General features: G+C 42.2%; 1 protein-coding gene across 4 annotated transcripts in view; it reads right to left on the bottom strand.

Moving 5' to 3' along the window:
• Nucleotides 1-510: 510 nt before the first annotated feature.
• Nucleotides 511-25,788, bottom strand: part of KLF12 (KLF transcription factor 12) — a 235,750-nt gene continuing 210,472 nt past the window's right edge. For all 4 annotated transcript variants that reach the window (XM_079972930.1, XM_079972933.1, XM_079972931.1 and 1 more), the window contains one exon: nucleotides 511-10,187. In XM_079972930.1, the coding sequence (XP_079829056.1) occupies nucleotides 10,006-10,187 (182 nt within the window). In that variant the 3' untranslated portion in view covers nucleotides 511-10,005. The remainder of the gene's footprint in view (nucleotides 10,188-25,788) is intronic.

Raw genomic sequence — 25,788 nt, 5'->3', positions numbered from 1 at the left:
CCTGCACTTGTGGGTCTCACATTACAGACATAGCTGTTGGCAACTATGAGCCAGTGTTTATATTTCCCACAATGCCCCTGATGTAACGTTGCTCTGTGTCACTGTGCCAGGCCTAAATGGCTGTCCGCAGTGGAGGTTTCCAGTTAACTTTTCCACAGTGTTTCACAGCGTTGTTATGTCAGGGGGATTGCAAGAATTTAAATGGTAGTTCAAAGACTGGGCCACTTGGAACAGTGGGCTTGGGGCACCAGGGAGCCAAGAGTCACAGCAGTAGATTTTTGGCCTAATGGAAACTTTCTCCCTTTTATATCTCAGTGCGTAACAATGATGTACAATCTCCACAACCACCAAGATCCAAAACCACACACACTTGTTTCTTCAAAGAAGAAAATCTATTTTAAAAAAACAAAAGAACTCCACCCTATTTGTGGTAAAGGTTTTGTGACAAAAACTTCTATATCGAGTAAGTCCAGAGTACTCCAGAGTAATAATAAGGGGTTGGGGTGGGGGTTGTTCCATACAAAATGCTTTATTTATCCTTCATGCCTCCACTCAGATATTTATACCAATGCATACATTTAAAGGTTTAAACTCTATTTCAATTCACAGCTCAATTCATAGGAAAGTTGAATACATAAAAGCAATGCACCAACAGAAATATGTCTGAGACAACATTAAAAACGTTAACACTTGTTCATGAAGTAATTGTCCTCTGATGGGGTTTCTTTAGGGGGAACTCCCTTCACAATGATCATCGGGCGAACGGAACAAGAAAAAGAAACCACCCTTTTACAGTAAAGAAGAGGAAAAGCTCTGAGTATATTTACAATACATACACTATACATAAATACAAGAACAACACATACATAATCATTAACCAACTGATAACATAGGCGTTGCTTAACCGCTATGTAGCATATTAAACGCACAAGAAGAAAACTACTGGGAAAGTAAATGCCTTTAAATAAAAAGAAAGAGAAAAAAAAACATGTTTGCACTTAAAACCATTTGAAAGGTAATGAAGAAAAAATTAAGGAACTAGCACTGGTGTACTTAATACTTTGGGGTGTATAGATACTTGGCTCACTGGCTAATGGCTGCCGTATTCGATCAGGAAAGAGAACTGAATACTGCTCTACTGCTACACCCTGGGATGAAGCTACCCTTCTAGTTTGCAGAGAGGGCATGAACGCTAGGATATTGCTTCACGAGGATCTGCCATTCGTTAACAACCTGCCCTCTTCCCCTCATCCTCAAAGCACCAGTTGACCTCCCCTTTCAACAGGAACCAGCAAACACAAATGGACCAGCATTTGAACGATTCTTTAGACCAGACAATACATCTAAAGCATATGTGGGGAAACAATGAATGGCGAATCCCCTCGTCCCTGGCCATCGGTCATGCTTGTTGGGGCTGATGGGACAGCAACATATGGCCGGCCAAAGATTCCCCACACATGCTTTTGGCCTGTCATTGGTAATACCATTTGCCTCCCCTCCTCATGGTAGCAAGCAGCAGAGATGCCTTAAAGGGGTGTTTTGGATAGTATTCCTATTTTAAAGAGAGGAGCAGCGAAATAATAATTCAGTTATACCACGCAGGGTATAACTGTCAAAGGGCAGGCCTGCACAACTTGTGACCCGCTATCTACGTCATGACCTCTGTGCTTAACTTCCCTGTCCCGTTTTCGAGGTCTCATGCAGGCAGCAAAAAACAAGCATGGAATGGGGTCTGGTAGGCTGTGTTCAGACTGATGGGCCTGTTACAGGGCTTGTGAACTCGTTTCCAAGCCAGTGGAAGGTCAAGGATTGTTAACTCAGATTTATGGACAAGTAAGATGTCCCTTTCACAAGCTTTTTTTTCTCCTGGTCACAATCTGCTTTGTCTTCCCGTACATTTCAATAATGACCGGGCAAGGGAACATCCCGGGCAATATTCCTCCAAGTACGTATACGTACTTATATTTCTGAATTGCCTCCACTGCTGATTCCTCCAGGAAAGGGGAAATGCTATTGTATACTGAGAGAAAAGTGAAGAAAACTGAGGGCTACAAGTGATTCAGTCTCTTTGCTTGTGTTCATTTACTCCCCCTCTCTGATTAACCCTCGTTCGTGCAAACAAATCAGAGGCTGAAATTAATTAAGGGGTGATCATTAAACGCTTTGCATGGCAAATATAAATTAAACAATGAGTCGAATATATTTTAAAAATGGGTGTTTTTAAAGCCTGCGTTGATCATTTGTTGTAAGACTAAAGTATAAATCAGGGATTGTTGAAAATTATTTCAGTACCTCTCAAAGTTGTCAAGTGAGCATTCTATTACCTTCTTGCTAGTTCTAAGACAAAACCCAGTTCTTTAAAAATTGAAAAGCCCTGCCGACCCACTCGCTGTGACATTTATTGCCGTTCCAGGGTTATTTCTGAAATGTTAGAAAAAGGGTATTGTTCAGCGAGTTAAAAGGCAGGCATTAAGTCTCACAACTTTTAATCAAAGGAGCCTGAGCAGCTTGATCATCCTGCATCAGCTTACTGAGTAGTAAGGAAAATCTGACTGCACATCAACTGCCAATGTGGTGTAAAATATGTGGCTGGACATGAAGTAGAAAAAATTTACGGACTTCATTTTAGCAGTGACGTCCATGGTTGGAATTATTAGGCAACACTCCAAAAACTATTGGTGGCAGGATTTGGGAAAGAATAGAAATCCTATACATCTACAACAGATTGACTTGATGCTACCATGGAACTTTTTCTAAGTCACTTGTAAATTTATTTCCTCCTCCTGGGCAATGGGAAATCCCATCGACATTGGACAGAATAGGTAAATTGAAAACTGAAGAGAGTAGACAAATGGCACTTTGTGATTCGCTGTGTTGCATTCGCATGAACCCAGTGTAACCTCCCTGCCCGCCCCCCCCCCATTGAAACCAGAATTGTATAACAATTCAATTACAGTTTATTGCTATGTAAAAAGAATAGGGAACACCCCCATCTTCCCTAATGTTCACAGACAGGCACTTTTCAAATTGTTTCACCTCTGGAGATTTATTTGTAGAGATTCTTACAAAAAAGTATCTGATCATTATAATATTCTTACTTTGGACATTGACCTGTTAAGGATTTTCTGTGGCAGGCAATGGACTGGGTTCACAACTTCCCCCCAGCACCCAAATGCCTCGGGCTTGGGATTGTCTGCAAATTGATTTATGTCCTTTTTTTTTTGATGAATAATGAGACCCGGGATGCCCTAGGATGCTTGCTTAAGTGTGCAAACTGACTCAGAATCTTTTTAGATCTACAAATATATCTGAAAGGTTAAATTCTGCTGGAATCAGGTAAGAATGACTGCCATTTTTCGCGGGGCAGAGGCATTCTTCTGAAGAGTTTACAGGAGGAAAACCAGAAGAATAACAATTAATGAAAAGTCCACCATATTAAACAATAAAAATAATGCCTTCTTATATGCGAGATCTTCACCCTGCCACCAGCAGGGAGCTGATCACAAAATAGGGGCTGTTATCTCGCAGCAAATCCAAGTCTCACGTTAATTGGCCCTAGAGGCCACATCACACATTACTACTTCTGCTTTCCAGGGTAGAAAAATAGGCTCCTCTATATAGTGTATTAATTGCAGGGAGCGTATCTTTCTTTCTGGCCAAGTTATGGGCACTAGAAGCCATCATGTGCATTGGCTTCCGAACAGGCGTCACCAGAGTGAAGACATCCATATTTGGCCACCCTGTAAACAGACTGCTTCTGTTACTCCACTTAACTGAAAGTAGTAAGATGTGAAGTGCCCTCTGTCTGAAAGTCTAGATTATTCATTTTCCCTGCTAAAAGCTTAAATGGTTACTATTGGGAAGAATAATCAGAAAATCCTGCAGATGAAGGCCAAGTTCCAAAGAACGACATTAAGTATATCCAAGGGCTTGTACAGTATTTTTTTAAAAAAACCAACCTTATTTTTAGTTATTTTCTTTGAACTGTAGACCACCCCCACCCATATTCCCATGCCATATTACGGAGTGTTGGTGATACACGTGCCAGTTTCAAACGTAGTTTAGCATGCAGCATGGCGGGGCTGCTGGTTGAGGAACCCAAAACGGAACACATTGGGCAAATGGAACTCAGTTATTTGGATTCTGGCCATTAGTAATTTCATTTTGCTTCCCCCCACTCTAGCTTGCAGAAATTCAAAGTGACTCCACTGTCTAGTGACACAACCTCAGGTAATACAAAGCCAAGTGTACATGATACAACAGGAACATGCTTTGACAAACTGGAACATTCTTTCCCACCTCTTAAAATTGTTAATTGCATTATGAAAGCTTTACAATGCATTTTCTGAGCACATTTTTTTTTTTTTTGGTGATGACAACTAAAAGCTTGTTTCAAAAACCATCCTTCATTTCAATTATTTACATCCTGTGAAAAACTGTGAGCTTGAAAATACTTCTTCACTATCACATAATATATTACAGAATATTGAAACTGTTACAAGTACAGTAAAATACCTTCAATTCTATTTTCTTTCTTTCTTTCTTTGTTGTAAAGAAGCAGTATCCATATAATTGAGGTCCATACTAAAAAACTGTGTTGGTACTGCAATCGGTTTAATGTCAGCATATTTAAAAGTACCAATGGGCATGATTGATTGAGTACACATTGCACGGTTACGGATATTTTTTTAAAAATGAAACTGTGAAAATATAGCAGTTTTAACTTTATACATCTTCATCTATAAAACACAGGCAAAGGCATAATACAGTAATACAAGCTGGTTTCCTAATAAGGTAAAATTATTTTAGCCTAAAGAAAAGCTATTTCCAACTCTGTCTCTTTTTTTAAAATTCTTGAAAGCAATACTAGATCTTAGTTCAGATCACACACATGCGCACAATTAGCCATATGCACTTGTGTGGGGACATGTAGGGAAGTTCATGGGGGCAGAAGGGCACTGACGGTTGCTTATGCTTAGCGAACATCATTTTCTATGTGAAAAGAGCAAACAAATCAATGTTTTAAATATAATTATACACTAATATTTATTTTGATGTATTTATTTCCATTCCCCCCCCCCAAAAAAAAAATCCTGAAAGGGCTCATGAGTTTTATTTATCGTGCAAGAATTTATCGATTATCAAAGACACCCTCGTACAAAGATATATTTGCAAAGATATATTTGCTTCAATACAGCTTTGGGAAGGAATGACATACAAGAACTTCCCCTGAATGGATAAATCTCAACAAGGAAAGCTCCCAAAATGGGAATACAGTGGTGCCTCGCAAGACAAAATTAATCCATTCCGCGAGTCTCTTCATCTTGCGGTTTTTTCGTCTTGCGAAGCACGTCTATTAGCGGCTTAGCGGCTATTAGCGGCTATTAGCGGCTTAGCGGCTTAAAGAAAAAGGAAACAAACTCGCAAGAACTCGCAAGACGTTTCGTCTTGCGAAGGAAGCCCATAGGGAAATTCATCTTGCGAAGCACCTCAAAAAACGGAAAACTCTTTCGTCTAGCGAGTTTTTCGTCTTGCGAGGCATTCGTCTTGCGGGGCACCACTGTATCAATCTGGCGTCTCTAGCAACACCAGTCACTCAACCTTAATCTAAATAAGATGATTTCATCCAAGTGAATAAAATCAACAGAGGAGGACACAAGGAGCAACTGCATCTGAATTCCGTGTGTGAACTCATATTGCAAAAGGCTGCTCTCAAAAGGGATCGCTTGCTACATCTTTTCAAACAAATGAGTTGGAGGAGATGGTGATATGCTCAGGGTCGCCATATTTGCATCGCACTGTGTTCATAATATGCTGGGCTGGTTTAGGTGGGATGCTTGCAGTGTACAACCAAAGAACATCAGGTGTGAAGCTGGCCAGGAAATGATGTAGGTCGTGCTAGCGAAAGGCCAGTTCACACACTCACCGGGCGTAGTGCCCAATACACACAAATGTGGGCACATACATCCCCCCTTCCACCATGAATATCAGGAGGAAACGAGTACATGAATTGGGACTAAGAGTGAACTGATGTGCTGCACAGAAGAACCCACATCACATTGACCCTTCTTCTATGTGCATTAGACCCTTGGCTCTGTGAGTGTATTGATCAGTCAATATTTAAGCAATCTTTTCTGTTTCAGTTTGGTTTCTACTGGTTCAGTGTTGCTTCAATTCTTCTATCAGAAGAACGAGACTTGGCCGCATTGGATTCACCGAAAGGAAATTCAACCTGGTTGCTGTTTAGTGAAAATATTGTCAGATTCCAACCACCTTGATATGGATTCTATGGATTTCTGCATGAGTTTGAGTGGGCTATGGCTGCATTAGGCAGGGCACAATACCTTCAACATCGTAACAGGGGAGCTCTTCTGCATGTATCATTTACATGGCACAATTTTAAGGAGAAGAATGCATTACTGCAGCATATTTGGAAAAGAGAGAGAACCCTCCCCCTTTCTGTTCTAACAAACAAATAAACAGAGAAGAGATGCATCTAGGTAACTTCTTCAATCCTAACGGACCCTTTTCTTTGATGGCAAGCTACCTTTAACAGTAGTGTTAAAAACAAAAGCCTCTCCACACTTCCTTTAGGGAAGCCAGTTCTCTTGCCTACTGATTAACGTGGCCTAAAACAGACCAATTTCATTTTTAAAAAATCTCTTCCCATTTATAAGCCGTGAATAAACAGAAGCTCCTTCACAGTGTGACACAATGAGGCTAAGTTAGCAGATTCCTAGCTAAATGCTATGCCAAATGTTGATAAATTTGTTTTGTCTCCACCCAGAGTTCCACAAGCGCAGAGGGAAGCGTTTTCAGATCGTTGCCCACATCAATGGTCTCCCTTCTCATAGAAGGGAATGCGAAGCCCCAGTATGTATTAGACCACCTTTGCACAACGAGAACCTCTTGATCTTTATTTAGGCATCAGTTAGGAAAAGCTAAAATACAAAAAATCGCCCATCTCTTGTCATATTCAGGTCAAAACTGCTTTTTGAATGAAGGGGTGGGGAGGCTCATCTAGGAATTCCCCCCATTCTCTGAACATTTTGTCATGCTGAATTTTGTTCTCTGCATGATCAGTGAAGGGTTGGCTGATTTATCCTGCACTAAGAGCGACTTCTTGGGAATGATCCAAATACAATTATAATCCTACTTAATGTGAATAGGGGTGTTAAGTACATGCTTAATTCTCATGGAAGCCCATGGAACTTGGAAGTGTTTCGGTTTGCCTGGCTCCTGCAGATAGACCTACGGAACTTGCACTCTGTCTGTACCCTGCTTGGTATAACTTGCACACACTTGTATAAAATGTGTGCAATTTCTGTGGGCTTGGGTGAGGGGTAGGGCTGGTGGATTGTGTCCTTCGATTCTCTCCTTTTGGTGATAATTTCATCCTCAAGAAACAACTCATAGATGTTAGGATATATGACACATCCCATTGCCAGCTGAGTATTTTAGACATCTGAGGTGACCCAGAGCTGTGGTATGGCTAATTCTTAAGAAAGCCATTATAAATAAGTGAGCAAGCATAGTTCTCTCCAGGGAACTCCCTGAATCTCCCTTTGTTTTAATGGTCAGATTTAAATTCTTCATATAGGCTGCTACCTAGAAAGCCAATTTGTAGAAGCTTGCTTATTATGATTTACAATTCTGCTGATCCACCTTCTAGTCACATGTTCCTATCCCCAAACTACCAAACTTCTCCAGCCAAAGACTATTAAGCTGTGTGCCAGTGAGGGAATTAATACCAGCCCTTCCGAAACAAGAGACATACAGTGTGGTCCCATTTGTCCTCTACTGTCCTGTGATGAGAGCCATTCACATATTTCCCATTCAGATAAGCCCACTTCTGATGGTCCTTTCGGCTAAAAATCAGGAGGCAGGTACTAAATGCATGTATTGCTGCTGTGATAGGGGCAACTGTAGGCTTCTTGGTATGTTATCAATAACAGCATCCGGTATGTTCTATACTTACCATATTTTATTCTCTGTTGCACATCTTACATTTGACTTCATCTAGCAATGTTTTATTTTGAAATCTTTAGGACTAGACTTTAGTTTCCCATTCATATTGCCTTGAATATGTACTTAACTTTCTCCAGTAATGTTTTATTCCGGATTGTTTTCGCTGACCGTTTAATGTAGGTTGTAAACTGCTTTGATTTTTTTCTTTCTTAAAATTTTTAAAGCAGTATAGAAATGAAATTAATAATAACCATCATTATCATCTTTAAGAATATTTTAAGCCAGTCTGAGAGAAGTCAGGCTTTGTGTCCTGCTCAACGCTTCATTTTATTTCTGCCTTTTTTGTTTTGTTTTTGCAGCCTGTCTCATCTATTATAAACAGGGGCTAGGGGAAGTTCTTGCCATCATTTGAGCAACACCATCAGAGCAAGAGAGCGAGATTGTTGGCCTTTAGTTTCTCAGGGAACTTTCAGGCAAAATCTGCCCACGAGAGCTACTTTCTTCCAGAAGAAAATGTTACTAGAATCAGTGAATCCCACCTGTCAAAACTGCTCTTTGACATACATGGAGCAGATATTTGGCTCCAGATAGTCATTCTCCAGACATTTTTGGAATGCCTACCCACTCTGCCTCAACCCAGCACAACTTAGTCATGACTAAGTTTTGCCAAAACCAACAGAAGACTTACCCCGACTAGCCGTTGCTTTTAATAAGACACAGCGACATTTTCTGGACTGAGGTTCTATGTTTAGGAAACAGCAAGTGTTCGGAGACCTCACAAAATCTACTTAAAGTAGCTTTTTCCTGACTACTCCTGCCATTGATGTTGACGTATTCAATTCCCTTTCAGAAACAGCTATTCTTAGAGGCTGAAGCTCTAAGCACATTTACACCGAAAGTAAATTCTTCAAGCGAGTCGGAAGGCTGCTTCACACATGTGCATTCAGCATGGTGGCTGTAGAATCGACTCGACCTGCATGTGTGAATGAGCATTGCAGATCAAGCAGTACAGATCCAAAGGTTTTATCCCATCCCATCCCGCAATGCTGTGCAATGGAATCAGTTCACACATTCAGTTAAGGAGTCGACACCTGCTGATTAGGGAAGAAATGAGAGGTGAAGCAATGTACATGTATGTTTGGACATTACTCACTTTCAAGTCAATATGCAGGGGGGTTAATGTGTTGGTTTAGGGATGGTGGGTCAATTTTTTTTTTCTACTGTGCAGCCAGGATGTTACATTTTAATGGTCTCTTCCTGTTATAAATTAAGCAAACAGATGTAGAGAGGGTTATTTCACATTGAAATGTTACTGGTGCCTGTTTTATAGATTCTAACAAAAACAGAGATTTACTTTAAATAAGGATTAAAAAAAATAGTGGCTTCTAGAGTCTGGCATGATGACAGAGGGGTAAATATGTAAAATACCGCCATCTTTATTGCATAAGTGTGCTGAGGAATCCTTTTGCTTCAAGGAGATACATTTGTATCCCTCCTCTTTCCATTGGCTAGAGCTGGCTTCGTAGATTGTTGAGCACTCAACAATCAGGCGTGGTGATATTCTGCCGTGTTTCGATAATAATCTTTAAAAAAAGGCGGTGGTAGGAGAAACAGGTGAAGAGGAGATCCAGGAGGCTTGTTCTTTCCAAATGTTTATGATATCCGGTCTTTGTGATAGCAGTAATTCTTCAGCAGGAAAAAAAAAGTGTGACAAAAGGTACAAGCCATAAATACTTTTAAAAGGACATGGGTTAGAAAATAATGCCCACTCTTGTCGCATTCAGGCTATCATCTCCTAGCTGAAGGTGATAACTTTGCCCATGCTGGAAAGCCGACTTCAGATGGGAGACAGAACAGTGGCACTACACTTCCTGCTTCTTTGTGTATATGGGACAACGTGGAACGCCCCCTTTTGTGCTAACGCCATCAAAATGGGATTCAGCCCTGCTGAATTTGCTGTAGTTAAAAGAGACCCAGCTCTTGGTACTTCCTTTTTTTTTTTTTTTTTGGTGGGGAGAGGGGACAATGTAGCCTTTTTCAGACAAGCATGTGCCTTCGGCGGTGCAACGCCAAGTGATCCGAACGAGAAAAGCTTCTATCACAGTCCGCGCACTTGAAGGGCTTCACTCCCGTGTGTTTGCGGTAGTGCCTCGTCAGTTCGTCTGAACGGGCAAACTTCCAGGTGCAGCCCTCCCAGGTGCACTTGTAAGGTTTCTCTCCTAGGAGACAAGGGGGAAAGGCATCGTCATACTGGGTTCAGAAACCTTGGCAACCTTAGTCTAGGAAAGGAAGATCAACGAGAGAGACTTGGTGCTCATGCAACATTGCAAATCACTTACCTGCCATACCTTGCGGGAACGGATATCATCAAGTCTCTAAAGTGTCAGGATTCAAGCCTGCAATGGCCTTGAACTGGAATTTCTGGGTGGTGACGGTGTCTGTTGTCACTACTACATAACACAGGCCAAAGGCAATTGGTCATTCCAGCAAGGAAGATTCTTTATACCAAGGAACTTGCTGCCCGCTGGATGTCATTGGACTCCAACTCCCAGCAGCCCCAGGCAGCAAAGCCAATGGCCAGGGATGCTGGGAGTTGTAGTCCAAGCCACGCCTGCTTTACAGAAATTGGCCACATTTTACGCCTGGCCCCTAACAAAGGCTTTTTTTTTAAGCTTGGGTACTGGTCTGACCTACCGTTGCTTCTTGATGATGATGATTAATTGAATTTATATACCACCCTATACCTGCGGTTCACAGAATAAAATCAAAATATAAAACCACAAAATGCATAATCAACATAAAAACAACAGCAATCCAACAAGCCCCACCCTCAAATAACCCCCCTTTCACCTGGCTAGCCAGTAGTATATGTGAAAAGAATTTAGGGATCTTGGTGGACCACAAGCTTAACATGAGTCCACAGTGTGATGCAGCAACAAAAAGTGGCTAATGCTCTTCTAGGCTGCTTCAACAGAAGTATAATGTCCACGTCAAAGGAAGTAATTGTCCGGCTCTGTTCTGTCTTGGTCAGACCACACCTGGAGTACTATGCCTAGTTCTGGGAGCCAAAAGATTGGATACTGAAAAGCTGGAACATGTGCAGAGGAGGGCAGCCAAGATGACCAAGAGTCTTGAAAACAAGCCTTAGGAACGGGTGAAGGAGCTGGGTATGTTTAGCTCAGAAAAGAGGAGACTGAGAGGATAGCCATTTTCTAATATCTTAAGGGCTGTCACATTGAAGATGGAGAGAGATTGTTTTCTTCTGCTCTAGAGACCTGAACCAATGGCTTCAAGTTACAAGAAAGGAGATTCCGATTAAACATCAGGAAGAACTTTCTGACAGTAAGAGCTGCTGGACTCTCCTTCATTGGCAGTTTTTAAGTAGAAGTTGGATGGCCATCTGTCATGGATACTTTAGTTGCAGGGGGTTGGACTAAATGACCCTCAGGATCCCTTCCAACCCTACAATTCTATGATTCTATGACCCTCTGGCTTAAACCCCAAAGAAGCTGGGCTGGCAACAACTTGGTAATCCACATTTCTTCAGAGCTTGTAGCCAAGAGGATTTCTATCCTTGGCATTGCCCAATTGAAGCAATGGAAGAACAGCTGTTTCACCTGGTTTAGTAGTGTTATCCTAGATTGAAATGTTCACATGTTCGCAGCAACAACAGTGAAGGCTGTGGCATCGCTGTGTATCCCACCCTCAAGTTAAATGCCAAATGCTAACAGACAGTTGGAATATTTTTATTCATATCTAGATGGTCATGTTATTGGGCCCCAGGAATTTGGCAGCTGGTATATGGGCACGAACCGAGCGACAGATGGCCTGGCAATTGCTAAAGACAGCATGCATTGAAATGCAGTATGACATACTCTCGCCACAAACAGCTGGCTAGCAATCCCATACCCACACACCAATATATGTCCTCTGACTTGGAAGACAGTCCATAGCCAGAAATCTGGCAACTACAGAGGAAGTGACATAGGTCTATAAGGAAATGAAGAAAACAGGTCATCTGAGAGGTTTAAACTACAGTTATTAATTCGGAAAATAACAAGAACCTGCTGGATGAGGCCAGTGGTCCACCTAGTCCAGCATTGTGCTCAGAGTGACCTGTGCAAAGCCTGCAAGCTGGACATGAGTGCATCAACACAGTTCATTGGGAATTGTTGCTGACATCCGTTTGTCTTGAGAGACAATGGAGTGCGCCTCCAGGGGTGAAGTCAAACTGCTGTGTTAGCAGCAAGTGAACTCCTTGGCATGCAAACCTGGGCAGTGTGTCTGAAGGTCCTGGGCTGCCCAGATGAGACCCCTTCTTGACCTCACTAATGTGGTCCAAAGGAAAGCAAAGCAATGTGTTTAGCACCAGCTTGGCTACAGGAGTTGCCGGAAAAGGCATGCAAGGCACCATCCATCTTAGGATTCCACTCTGGATTTGTGTAGGGTTTACTCCTTAGTCTTTTCTACTCTCAAAGAGTAGACTTAATTTATTTAAATGCCAATTGCCCACCCACTTGTTCTTAAGCTAGGAATGAAATTGTCAAGGACCTGCTAATCTGTTATGAAGCTAGGGAAACATCTGATCATGCCCCGTTCTCCCTTCATTCGCCAATACATGGAAGGAAAATAAGAAAGTCACCACTGTTCCTCTTGCTTGTCAAGCATCCCAGTGCTTCTCTTAAATTGGCACACAACACTGCAAGGCAGTAGTAGAGTCTTGTTTCTTTCTGAGCACATGGTCTCCCCATGTCCCATCCTTCTATCTAACCTAGCCTGGTGATCTTCAGATGTTGTTGGACTCAAACTACCACCAGCCCTAGACAATGTTCAGAGATGATGGGAGCTGGAGACATCTGAAAAGCACCAGGTTTGAGAAGACTGCTATAATCTACATATTTTGTATCTTGCGAACATAAAAAGAGTCCATCTAGATCAGTCCATCTTTCTCCTTTAATCCTGTTTCAATGATGGGCAGTCAGATTCTTCCAATTTGAGCACAAAGGCCTGACTCTTAAGCAAGCTCAACATTTAGGGAAGAGGATTCATCTTGTCTGGCAAGTCTTGTTTTGTTTTCATGGTGGAAAAAGGGAGGGGTGGCATTAGAAACCAAGAGAACAAAAGGAGAGGCAGAATCTCAATCTAGTGCTGAGAGCTAGTAATTTATTATTACAAATAAATTGCCCAATGCTTTTTCAGTAGAAATCCTTTTGAAAGGACATTCTCCGAGTGAGCTGTTTTAGCTGGCGTACTGCACTAAGAATATGTGCACGACCTTTTGCCCCTGAAGAAGAGTTTCCATGCAATAATAAATTACTACTTTTGAGCACCAACAGCTCCTCCTCACCTTTTGTTCTCTCTCTACCCCCACTCCCCCAATTTCATGGCCACAATCCAAAACAGAGCTTTTGTTTCCAACACATGGGATTCAGAGCGCTTGCATCTGTGCTGGATTGTGGCCTATATGTTTACATGTTCTCTCATTAAGAGTTTACCCCACAGCTAGTGATGGGGGGGATCTGTTCATTTTATGTCCTCCAGTCTTCAGTTCTCCATATTTCCACACCAGTCTGCAATTACTATTTTCTAAAGTCTCCATCAGCATTTTAGTGTAATTTTCTCTGAATTTTGCCTAACAAACACATTTTTACAGAGCAATTTCTGCTAATGAAACACATTTTTGTATGCTATTTTCACTGATATATGCATTTCTATGCACACTTTGCTCTATTATATGTGTTTTTCAAACCCCTTGCCTGCCTGGAGAATTGCACCAAAAAAATAATATTAGGAGAATTGCTAATTCCACAGGACAGCTGTGTCTTTTATTTCTCGTGCTGTTTTAGAAAGTGCAAATTGGGTTGGTTCTCCTTTCAATTTGAACTGCATTTAATTTCTCCTCCCGCACTGTCCCACCCCACCCCACCCCCCAAATTTAAGCACCACTGAATGCAAGCCCATGGCTTTTCATGTGCTGCTGATTGTTCCTCTGCAACAGGACCAACATTCGTTGCTGTTAAAATTCATCACCAAACGCAAGACCCATCATTTCCCAAGGGGCACCAATCAACCTGGCGTCATACGATTTAAGGAGGCTGACAGGCAGGCAGACATGCTCCAACCCACAGAGGGTCGGCTACTTATGGATCCACCTTTGTAGCTACTGTTAGTGGGATATCTGCCGCCTCTTCCATGAGTCTCCCACACCAGGTCAGGGCGACGTAAAAACTCACAGGGCTTTCTTAACAGCAAGCTTAGAATACCACACTGGGAAAATTGGACTAGTTGAGTGTAGAATTAGCTCCCACCCACCCCCTTTGTTGGTTTTGCTGAATCAAAATGGGAATTAGCATTCCCCGGCTCCTTGAACCACCAGTACACTGCACCCCAAATTGGCTTCAGCTCCACTTTTCAATGCATTTTGAGCAGATAAAGTTGAAGATTAGGTAAAGATAGTTATAGTTGGCAGCCGGAGGGTAAGCTGTAATAAACTATAATTTGCAGGTTTGACTCTAACCCAAAGGAGACCTTAGTGATTTTTCATCAGCTATTTTTAATACAAATATTTAACATTTTCCCCAAACAACTCTTGAACATGCCCACATGCTGAACTCCCCATTAATTACTGTTGTTAAATGATTGTTCACCACACCCATAACCTGATACAGCGAAAGGGCGGGAGGGGGGAATGATTATACTTCAAGCTTGACCTGGAATCCCAACAAAGTCTAATTAAAGTGCATGGCCACCTCGACGACCAAATTAAATCTGAAAGGCAAATCTTTCATGCCATTTATGCTCCCATCCACTTGGCGAGGGGGGGGCGAGAGTACTTAGCCAGTAGTTATGCAGGTGACTAACTGCATTTTGGGTTGTGCCCAAAATACACATTACTTGGACAATAAAAGTGTTTTAATTTAATGTGAAAACATCACTGTAATTGACATAACCGCTGCGGGAACATGCAAACAGGGAATTGGCATTCTGTGTATGGAGTGGGACAAAGAGTGGGAACAGCTGCTGATTCTCCTTTGTTGATAGGTGGGGTGCTCCCGGGAAAGTTCTCTGGCCCCTTCCCATGTTACGCTGGTGGCCTGGGAGATGCTGAACCATGGCTCAATCTTTTATTTCCATTTTCGTTTAAGAAGGTTTTCATTTTATTCACAAGACATTATTTTATTACCAATTTAACATTTGCACATGCCTATTCTCCCCCCCTTCTTTCCATGTCAAAAACACGTATTTTCTTATTCCCCCTTTCTCCTTAAAACGCAAGACATGCAGCCCAGGCATTTACACACATGTGTCTATTACCCCAAAATTGAAGGGGTGAAGAAATAAACTGTATTCCAAGCAATATTACAATAACCCCTTTCCTAGAATTTGAATAGTGTGGCCGTTTCAAGCTTGCAAGTTATAACATTTCATGTCCTAGTTCAGGGGCGCCGACTTATAAAAAATATTGGGGGGGCGGGGGCCCATACCGACTTATAAAAAATATTGGGGGGGCCCAAGACCTCAAAACCGCTGCTGCTGGGGGAACGAAAGGGGCAAGCCCCGGGCTGCCCCGACCTTAAGTGAACCTGTGAGGGCCCGCCCTTTGCGGCAGCCGATTGGCTGCCGCCGTGGGCGGTGAATAGTAATGAGCTAGGGGGAATCCCCGCTTCTCGCGGGGCTGACGCCAGCCCCGCGAGATTGTTGATGGGTCGAGAGCCCGCAACCCCATCCCCTCTCTAGATCGGGAGTGGCTTTGTTTTTCTTAAATTATTGGGGGGCAGAGCCCCCCCAAACGAATTTTTGAGGGGGCTCGGGCCCCCTCAGGCCCCATGGAGTCCTAGTTTTACATGAGCATAGGGCATCCATAGCTGCTACACTGTGGAAAAAATGTGGGACTGGACAGCAGAATTTCCAAAAGCCCATGGAAGCCGCCTGGGTGAGTTTAAACGACAATAGTTATTTCAGTTTCAGAATGCTTCCAGGTTACAATCAAGTTCTGGTACAAGAAGCTCATCGTATCCAGTTCAGTGCAGGGATTTTGTCAAGTTCCTCAAACTTGGCATCTATTGATGCAATGTCTGTCATGAGACCTGATGGAGGACACAAAGGCCGCTTCAGGTTATAACTACTAAGGGTTTAAAGGAAAACTTGCTAAAAATGATGTATAGATGGCATTTGACGCAGTAAAATTAGCTAAAATGTATAGGAAAAAAGAAAGAAAATGTTGGAAATGTAAAAAGGCAGATGGCGACTATTTCCATATGTGGTGGACCTGCGATAAGGTAAAAAAATTTTGGGAATCAATTTATAATGAACTCAAAAAAATATTTAGATATACTTTCCCCAAAAGACCGGAAGCGTGTCTATTAGGCTTAATAGGAACAGAAATTAAAATGGAAGATCAAAATTTGTTCATGTATGCTACAGCTGCCGCGAGGACCCTTCTGGCCCAAAGATGGAAAGTACAAGATATACCAACTATTCAGGAGTGGCAGGCGAAGTTGACAGAATATGCAGAACTTGCCAAACTGTCAGGGAGGATCCGGGACCAGGGAGATCAAAGATACCAAAATAACTGGAGTAAATTTATTGAATATTTAAAGAAGAATTGTAAAGAGGTCAAGACACTAGCAGGATTGACATAATACCTCCAATGTATAATAGTACTAATATGAGAATGATGTGCGTGATGGAAAGAGGATAAATATACCAGTTGTGGGGAGGGAGGGGGGTCGCGACTCGGCAGAGTCAAAGGGAATGTATGGTGCTATTACAATTTGTTGGAAAAGAATATATAAGGAAAACAATAAAAATTCACTTGGAAAAAAAAATATAACTACTAAGGGTCAAGAATAGGGACGAGAATCCCTACCTGCTGAGCATGTCCTGGTGTCCCCAAAAACAGCAACAGTTCATCTAGTACTGGGCTGGCATGGTAGAGGAGAGGACATTAGAAGAATAGCCTGCTAGATATTTCTGCTTTTAATGCTGAATTGTAAACTGTTGAAGCCTACCCTGGGGCCTGTGAATGAAGGGTGGGTAATAAATTTAATCATCATCATATCTGTATCAAATGAGACATCAAGCCAGCTCAGTTGAACTCAGTTGAGCCCCGTGATGTGGACTCACATCTTCATATTTTCTTGCTATGCTGAAAACTGGGGCAGCCAGAATTTGTATAATGTATTTTAACTGCACTGCACTGTGTGCTACTGGGACCAGTTCAAGATGTTGGTAATGGCCTATATGGTCCCAAATGACTCGGGGCCAAGTATACGCAATACCTCCTCCAATACCAGCCAACTCAGTTATTAAGATGGTGTTTCTTATGAAAATTCACAGTAGGGGAATGTGCCATAGAGTCTTCTTGGTGGTAGCAATCTAACTTTGGAATGTTACCCCCTTTGTGATAGCTTTGTTTTCTTGATGCTTAGATGTCAGCTGCAGAATTTTTAAACTCAGGCTTTTATAAAGTGAGGTTAGGTTGTTTTTAATACCTAACAGTAGCAGTTTTGATGGTTCTGATTCTCATAGGTATTTTATAGTTGTCTTGGTAACTGTTGCATTATTTATGGTGTTGTGTTATTTATTTATGGTGTTATTTTTATTGTAAGAGCGGGTGGCGCTGTGGTCTAAACCACTAAGCCTCTTGGGCTTGCCATTTGGAAGGTCGGCAGTTCGAATCTGCATGACGGGGTGAGCTCCTGTTGCTCTGTCCCAGCTTCTGCCAACCTAGCAGTTTGAAAGCATACCAGTGCAAGTAGATAAATAGGTACTGCTGTGGCGGGAAGGTAAACCATTTTCCGTGTGCTCCGGCTTCCATCACGGTGTTCCATTGTGCCAGAAGTGGTTTAGTCATGCTGGCCACATGACTCGGAAAGCTGTCTGTGGACAAACACTGGCTCCCTTGGCCTGAAAGCGAGATGAGCGCCACAACCCCATAGACGCCTTTGACTGGACTTAACCATCAAGTGGGTCCTTAACCTTATTTTATTGTACATCACTCTGAACTTCCTTGGTAGGAAGGGAGATTCAGAAATACAACAAATGAATGAATGAATAATAAAACCGCACCTAGGTGTAAATTTTCTTCTTCAGGGCAACAGCAATCAATGATGTTTCACTTCATTGTGCACTTGCCACTCAGATGAAAACACAAAGGTGATGCCAAATTGGGCCTTATCTGAAGTGTGAAAATGAGGAAAGTGTATGGCAAGTTAAGTTTCATTGTTATGTGGACTCCCACATGGTTCAGACAACTTCAGCTATGACATTGCAAACCTATAATAGGACAGTGGCTTCCTGAAGCAGCCATACTCACATAGAGTTGCAAAGCCAAGCAGATTATCACACCACAGTTTGCATATATTGAGCTGCATCAAAGCAGACAGAATATACTGAGTCACAAACTGATCAGAAATGAGTGTGCCTTGAGTCACTTGCTCTCACGAGAGCACTTTGATTCAGTATGATTTAAGTATGCAATATAAGTGAATGGGCTGAATCATCTTTATCTGTTTGGGGGAAGTTATTGAACGTAAGCTTTGTAGAACCATCGTAATAGCAAATTATGCAAATAAATGCTCTCATTAGCACATTGACATTGAGCAAACACATGGGAACTATATGTTCTAAGAACAGAATAACTTATTCATAATCCATTACGGGTCAACTTGGGGCAAAGTCCCAGAAATTGCAACTACGGATTAGTTTCCTTGTTCTAACACTGACTCATATGGACTTTGGGCAAGTTGTGATATGATGTATAATAAATCAGGAAACTTAAGGAAGAATATATATCCCTCATCTTATTCTTCTGTTGGTTAATGTGTCACTCCTACGTTCAGGCCAAGTTCTCTTCTAAAGTTACCCTTCCCCTATTTCCTCACAAATTGCCTGCTGTTGTCTGCAAACAATGTCGAAAAATGAGGCATAGGTCACCAAGTTGTAGTGAGGATCCTGAAGGAGGAGATTCTAATCCAACCTTCATCAACCTGGTACCCTCCAAGTTGACAAAGGCTGTTCTAATCAATGGTTCGAAGAACTCATTGACTAAGAGGCCAGCTTGAGAGATGTGCCCCAGAATCCTTTGCAGCATCACAGTAGGTCCTGCAACACAGCTCTTGGAATTTGCATAGCTTTCCTGACATCCCAGAGTCTGAGCAATTCTTCTCTGTGGTCTCAACTAGGTGTACTTCTGGGCATAATAGGGGCATACAGGAGGTGTATTATGAAAATCTGAGCCAGGAGTGAAGCTTGTAAGAGTGAAGCCCAAGATATGCTGAGAAGGTTTCATAGATTTATCGCAAATCCAGTCCATATATCATTTAGGACATTTGCACTACAAATTTATGGGAGCGTGGTACCAATTTAACTGATCTGGCTTCCGACTCAGAATCCTGGGAATTGAAGTTTTGTAAGGTGCTGAGGATTTTGTTAATTTGGTGGTAAGAGGAAATAAGCATGTATTACCATTTTATAGGTCCGTATAGTAAAAGCTATGGTTTTCCCAGTAGTGATGTATGGAAGTGAGAGCTGGACCATAAAGAAGGCTGATTGCCGAAGAATTGATGCTTTTGAATTATGGTGCTGGAGGAGACTCTTGAGAGTCCGGTGGACTGCAAGAAGATCAAACGTATCCATTCTTAAGGAAATCAGCCCTGAGTGCTCACTGGAAGGACAGATCCTGAAGCTGACGCTCCAATACTTTGGCCATCTCATGAGAAGAGAAGACTCCCTGGAAAAGACCCTGATGTTGGGAAAGATGGAGGGCACAAGGAGAAGGGGACGACAGAGGACAAGATGGTTGGGCAGTGTTCTCAAAGCTGCCAACATGAGTTTGACCAAACTGCTGGAGGCAGTGGAAGACAGGAGTGCCTGGCGTGCTCTGGTCCAGGGGGTCACGAAGAGTTGGACACGACTAAACGACTAAACAACAACAAACCATTTTATATTTCCAGTGTAGTTAAGCACTTGCTGTTCCAGTTCTTCCAGCCCATACCTAATTTTTCTATAGTCTTAAGGAGCACCATTATCTTGCCAATTCTGAAAAGGGATTCACGTTCTAATCCACGTGAGTGACAAGTGATATAGAAACTTAAGTTTTAGTACGGAACCGGAAAGGAAAACACGGAACTCAAAAAACAAAATGCTAAGAATCAGCTTCCTCTACTGCTTACATAGCTATGCTTTCTAAAGCAGGGTGAAACATGTCCCTTAGGTTACAATGCAAAGTTTATACAGCCTTTTTCTACTACCCAAGGGTCCATAGTCCATTCTTAAGGGAGAACTGCCAAGCTGGCTGTTTGCTCAGGTACAAAGTTGCAAGCGTGTTTCTTTGGCCACAGCCCTTTGGTTACAGCTTGGATGCAAGCAAACTACCTCCAGAGAGTTTCCTGTTGAAAAAGACTGACCATTTCTACTTATTGTGAGATTACCTTGAAAGCTACCCATGCTGAAATAATTGTTCTTGCTTAAAACAAACACTGACATCTCTCCAATTGCAGCACCTTCCTTCCCGAGGAAGCTGCTGTCTAAAAAAACCCTAAAACTTCCTTGATCGAAAGTTATTTCCCCCGTTCGTCATTACACAAATATTTGTCCCATTCAACACAGAAAGGCTGAAGCATCATAATGACTTGCAAACGACAAGAGTCCTGCCCTGAGTGCTGGAGGGGGTATGAAGGCGATATCATATTTTTCCGGTCCTGCTCTGGTCTCTGGCCAGACAGACTGCAACTTTTTGTAGTGCTAATACCTCTCAACTTTTTCTCTGTTTGAAATGCTGGACACAGAAAACAGTTAACATTTTTAGAGCAAATCACTTGAAGAAAACATGCTCAAGGCAATATTGCAAAACCTTAGATAGAAAAAAGATGTTGTAGCAGGTTGGAGACAAAGCGCTGTGGTGACCAGAAGGGTGGCAATGGGATCCTAGATTGTCTCACATCTTACCAGGACGTACAACCAGAGCTCCTTGTCTCCTTGAAATTAAGGGGCCTTGAATTACTGTATTTTTCGCTCCATAAGACCTGACCATAAGACGCACCTAGTTTTTAGAGGAGGAAAACGAGAAAAAAAAATATTCTGAACGAAACAGTGGATGTTTGATTTTTGTGGTTCATGCTGTGGCAGCCTCCTTTATCGCTAGAGTCCCTTATCTCCTGATTGCTTGTTGATCAGCTGCTAAGCAGCTTTGTTCTTTGTTTCAACACCCCCTTCCCTCTTTCTAAAAAAAAAAAAAAGCATGATCTGCTTTTCACCCCTGGGCAATTTGGCTCCAGGGACCACGCATTCACTCCATAAGATGCACAAACATTTCCCCTTACTTTTAGGAGGAAAAAAAGTGTATCTTATGGAGCGAAAAATACGGTACTTGCCTCTGTTTCATGGGACCTTCTGCTCTGGACTGTTACGTTTCACCCACAACACCTCATTTTTATTAAATTTATATCCCACCATTTCTCCCAAAGGAGCCTAAAGATGGTTGCTATTTGGTTTAACAGAGATCCAATCTATTAAAAAATGCCTGATATGGAATTATAACATAATTATAAGCATGCTTTTGTAACCCGTGACTGGATTTAATAAGAACCCACTTTTTAGGAAGTATTTCTTAATGTTGCTGCAAATGGAGTATTTCCAGTGGTATCATTGGTTTTCATGTCATCTGTGGGTGAACTACAACCTGAAAATTATTCATATTGCTCTGGCAGTTGGTTAGTCATAACGTTATGGCAGAAACAGAAGTATTGATTTCCATGGGGCAAGCACAAGGTTTTGCACTGGCTTCTGAATATGCGTTTGGAGTAAGGTTGACTGGATGATCCAGAGATCTGCTATCCTAAAGGTCTACCAACAACTACAACGGCACAATGGGACCTCTGCATTCAAAGGCAATAAACCTCTGCATTCCAGATGCTGCGAAAAATGGAGGTGGTTCTGCCTTCATGCTTATGAACCTCCCAGAAGCATCTGAGCATCTGACCTTCCAAGGTTCTTCACATTATACAGCTCCATCCTACACATGTTGACTTGGAAGCAAGTCCTCCAGAGTTCAGCAGGGCTTACTTCTGGAAAAAAGTAGACAAGACTGCAGTGTTATGGTGCTTTCAGGCACCATAAAAATCAGCCAATATTAGCTTCCTCCTTGTTACACATGGCAACTTGCAGGGCTGGTCTCAGGACCTCTGAAAAGTTGCTCTTTCATACAGAAGTGCAAAATGGGCATTCCACTGGTGGTCAAGCTATAGCGTGGTTTTCACAAGTGGTACAAACAGTGAGGGTCTGTGGAAGTCCTGGCTTCAGCGATAGCCACGCAAAGCCTCCTGAGCGCACTGGGAGCGCTCCTGCCTCTTTGCTCAAGAGGCTTGGCATTAGTTTCGCTGAAGCAGGAGAGCAAGAGGGATCGGTGCGCACTGATCCTGCTTCTTGTCCTTGCTTCTGGCTTAGCCATGCACAGCCTCTTCCGGGCAGGGGGAGCCTTCATCCCCCTGCCTGAAGAGGCTTTGTGTGGCTATCCCATAAGCCAGATCCCTCTTGCTGTTCTGGCTTTTGGGATTCAGAATATTTTTTTTTCTTGTGTTCCTCCTTCAAAAATAGGTGTGTCTTATGGTCTGGTGCGTCTTATAGAGCGAAAAATACGGTAGTTGCAAGGGTTGACTACCCCTGGAATTTTTCGGCAGGCCCAGGATGGTTGTTTTGAGATTTCTGCCTAAAAACCATACTGCTTCAGCCCTGAGAAACTGTTTACATGTTTATGAAGATGCAAACACTTCCAAATGGCATTTCATGTTACCACAAATCAACTCCATGGGTAACTGAACGGGGAGCTTACATCTGTCTACTTTAAGTGACCTTAAATCTGTAACGTATATATTCTGCACAGCCCCCACGCAGCTGTAGGGCCCGGTTTTTAATCTTGTTCTAGGAATGCATGTGGGCTGAAGTTCTAGAAGGCACACTATTAAGCAGTGATTTGGACTTTGGGGAAATCTTATTCTTTGAACATAATGAAATCATCAGCATTCCCAGGTGGCACACGCGCAGACATAAACACACACACAACTATTTAGAAAGCCAACAGTCACTGCCGAAAATCTTTTCATAACAACTCAGAGACCGAGCACAATCGAAGGATTGCTTTTCTTCATCCCTCTAACACACTGTTGTGGGAATAACAATTTGGGATCTATTCCAGCTGGGCACTATGTCAGACCTACAGAGCAGAGCAATCATTCTCCAGCATGCATGTGTGTGCATTTATGGATGCTTTATGATCACACCCTTGCAATCACACCTGCATGTTCAGCAGAATGCTGCATTCATTTGCACCTGAATCCTAATGTAGAAACGGAGTCCTGGGATTTTGATAGAACTTATTTCCACCGTACGTATTTGCTACATTTATATTTATGGTTGCCATATTGAAGACCTGTGCTCTGGCCCTCCTCATGCTTTTGGGACTATCATCTCTCATAGTCTTTGACCACAGGCCATGCTGGCTGGGACTGATAGGAGTTGGAATCTAACAACACCCCTGAGTTCTGGAATGGCAAAACACTGGCCGTTATCTAGAAGCACTAGATTGTGGCTCACTAATTTACCATAGGCTCACAAAAAATAAGATTTCCTAAACGGTCCAGTTATCATGTCTCAGGGTCACTGTTGCCTGGTATTCTCTAAGTAGTCTGTAATAATACGGACTCATTGTTAAAACCGTGTTTATGGAAGACAACCTTGCTCGGCTATGAGTGATAGCCAAAGAAGAAGAATTCTCTAAGTCATAACTTTCAGAAACTAAACATGACCATGTCCATTTAGTGTGGCATAGCCTTAGGCCAACGAATTTGACAATTAGAAGCCCATTTTACCTATTCTAACAAGCATCTCAAGTTCTTGGTCACTGTGGCGATCACACAGGGTCCCCGGACATTTCACAGTCTATTGATCCCTGTGCCACCACTTGATTTCTCGCTGCCACCACCCAGGCCCTACCTGGTACAATACTGAGTCCAGTCAGGTTTAAATTGGAACATAAACTTCTTTTTATTTATTGCAGTTTAACAAGTGTGTGGTTTCATAAACGGTATCGGTCAATTACAATCATAGGGTGCCTATTCAGACCTATAACTTCCGCTACCTGCTCTCCCTCACTAAACCACCTCTCAGATATTTACTTGTCTTCCTAGCCCCTAACTGTTCCTGACTCAGCTTATTTCGCTACACTAACTCAACCTCCCCACAGACTCTATCCCAATTCACTCCCACTCCAACCAAACATCCAACTCCCAATGAACTCCTCCCTTTCGCCCCTCCCAGAGCTGGTTTTATAGTCTCCCTGACTCCACCCCTGGGTTCTGATTGGGTAACCTGTTTAACTATTTCACCTCCAGCACTCTCATATGTTAACGTCACAGTCACCAATTCCTTATTTGTCACTCTGGGTGCTATGTGAGCAGAAGATCACAACAGTAACAACAGCTCAGTCAGTAGAGGATGAGATTCTTAATCTCAGGGCTGTGGGTTCGAGCCCAACGTTGGGCAAAAGATTCCTGCACTGTAGGAGTTTGGACTAGATGACCCTCATCCTGGTCCCATCCAACTCTGCAATATTATGATTCTATTATTCCAGAGCCTAGTCTTTTTGTATTGCGTGCTCTATCCTAATATCCTTGAGGTGTTTATTTACAATCAAGTGGCATATAATGTTTTGTTTTTCAGTTAAAGAACTAAATTGCGAGACAGGACTTGAAAGCGGAAAACCTGCTGAAGGGAAGGAGGGAAGTCCTCCTTTGCTTGGCAGAGCAAAAAGTATTTGTGTTTGTTATTGTATTGTCGAAAATATTGTTTAAAGAGGAAAATAATAAAAATAAATTTTATTAAAAATATAAAAAATAATATTTTTGGTTTTTTAAATTAACAAATATATAAAAATCCTTTAACATCGCAGCAATCCATTTGCTGACTGCAAAAACAGGTAACAAAAATGAAAGCTGAAGAATACGATTCATTTATCTATACTGCAGGCAGAACTGGCTGAGGTTATTTGCTTCTGGAAGCAGAAAATCTAAGTGGTTTTAGTTTTAGAAAATAGGAAATAAATGTCAAAACTGCTACTCTTTACTGGTAAATCAGTTTGCTCTCTGAGGCAATTGCTTCACTATGTTTTATGACAGAGATAGCCCTGAATAGTAGCTTCTAGTGGTTTCTGTAGTGAAATTGGAAATACACACAGAAAGATAAGTATAAGTATGTAAAGTATTGCACTTGGGCAAAAAAAATGAGAGGCACAAATACAAGATGGGTGACACCTGGCTTGAGAGCAGTACATGTGAAAAGGATCTAGGAGTCTTGGTTGACCACAAACTTGACATGAGCCAACAGTGTGACGCGGCAGCTAAAAAAGCCAATGCAATTCTGGGCTGCATCAATAGGAGTATAGCATCTAGATCAAGGGAAGTAATAGTGCCACTGTATTCTGCTCTGGTCAGACCTCACCTGGAGTACTGTGTCCAGTTCTGGGAACCACAGTTCAAGAAGGACACTGACAAACTGGAACGTGTCCAGAGGAGGGCAACCAAAATGGTCAAAGGCCTGGAAACGATGCCTTATGAGGAACGGCTAAGGGAGCTGGACATGTTTAGCCTGGAGAAGAGGAGGTTAAGGGGTGATATGATAGCCATGTTCACATATATAAAAGGATGTCACATAGAGGAGGGAGAAAGGTTGTTTTCTGCTGCTCCAGAGAAGCGGACACGGAGCAATGGATCCAAACTACAAGAAAGAAGATTCTACCTAAATATTAGTAAGAACTTCCTGACA

Source organism: Podarcis cretensis, assembly GCF_951804945.1.
Source record: "Podarcis cretensis genome assembly, chromosome: 4".
Taxonomy (NCBI): Eukaryota; Metazoa; Chordata; class Lepidosauria; order Squamata; family Lacertidae; genus Podarcis; species Podarcis cretensis.
This window is presented reverse-complemented; position numbering and strand designations above follow the sequence as displayed.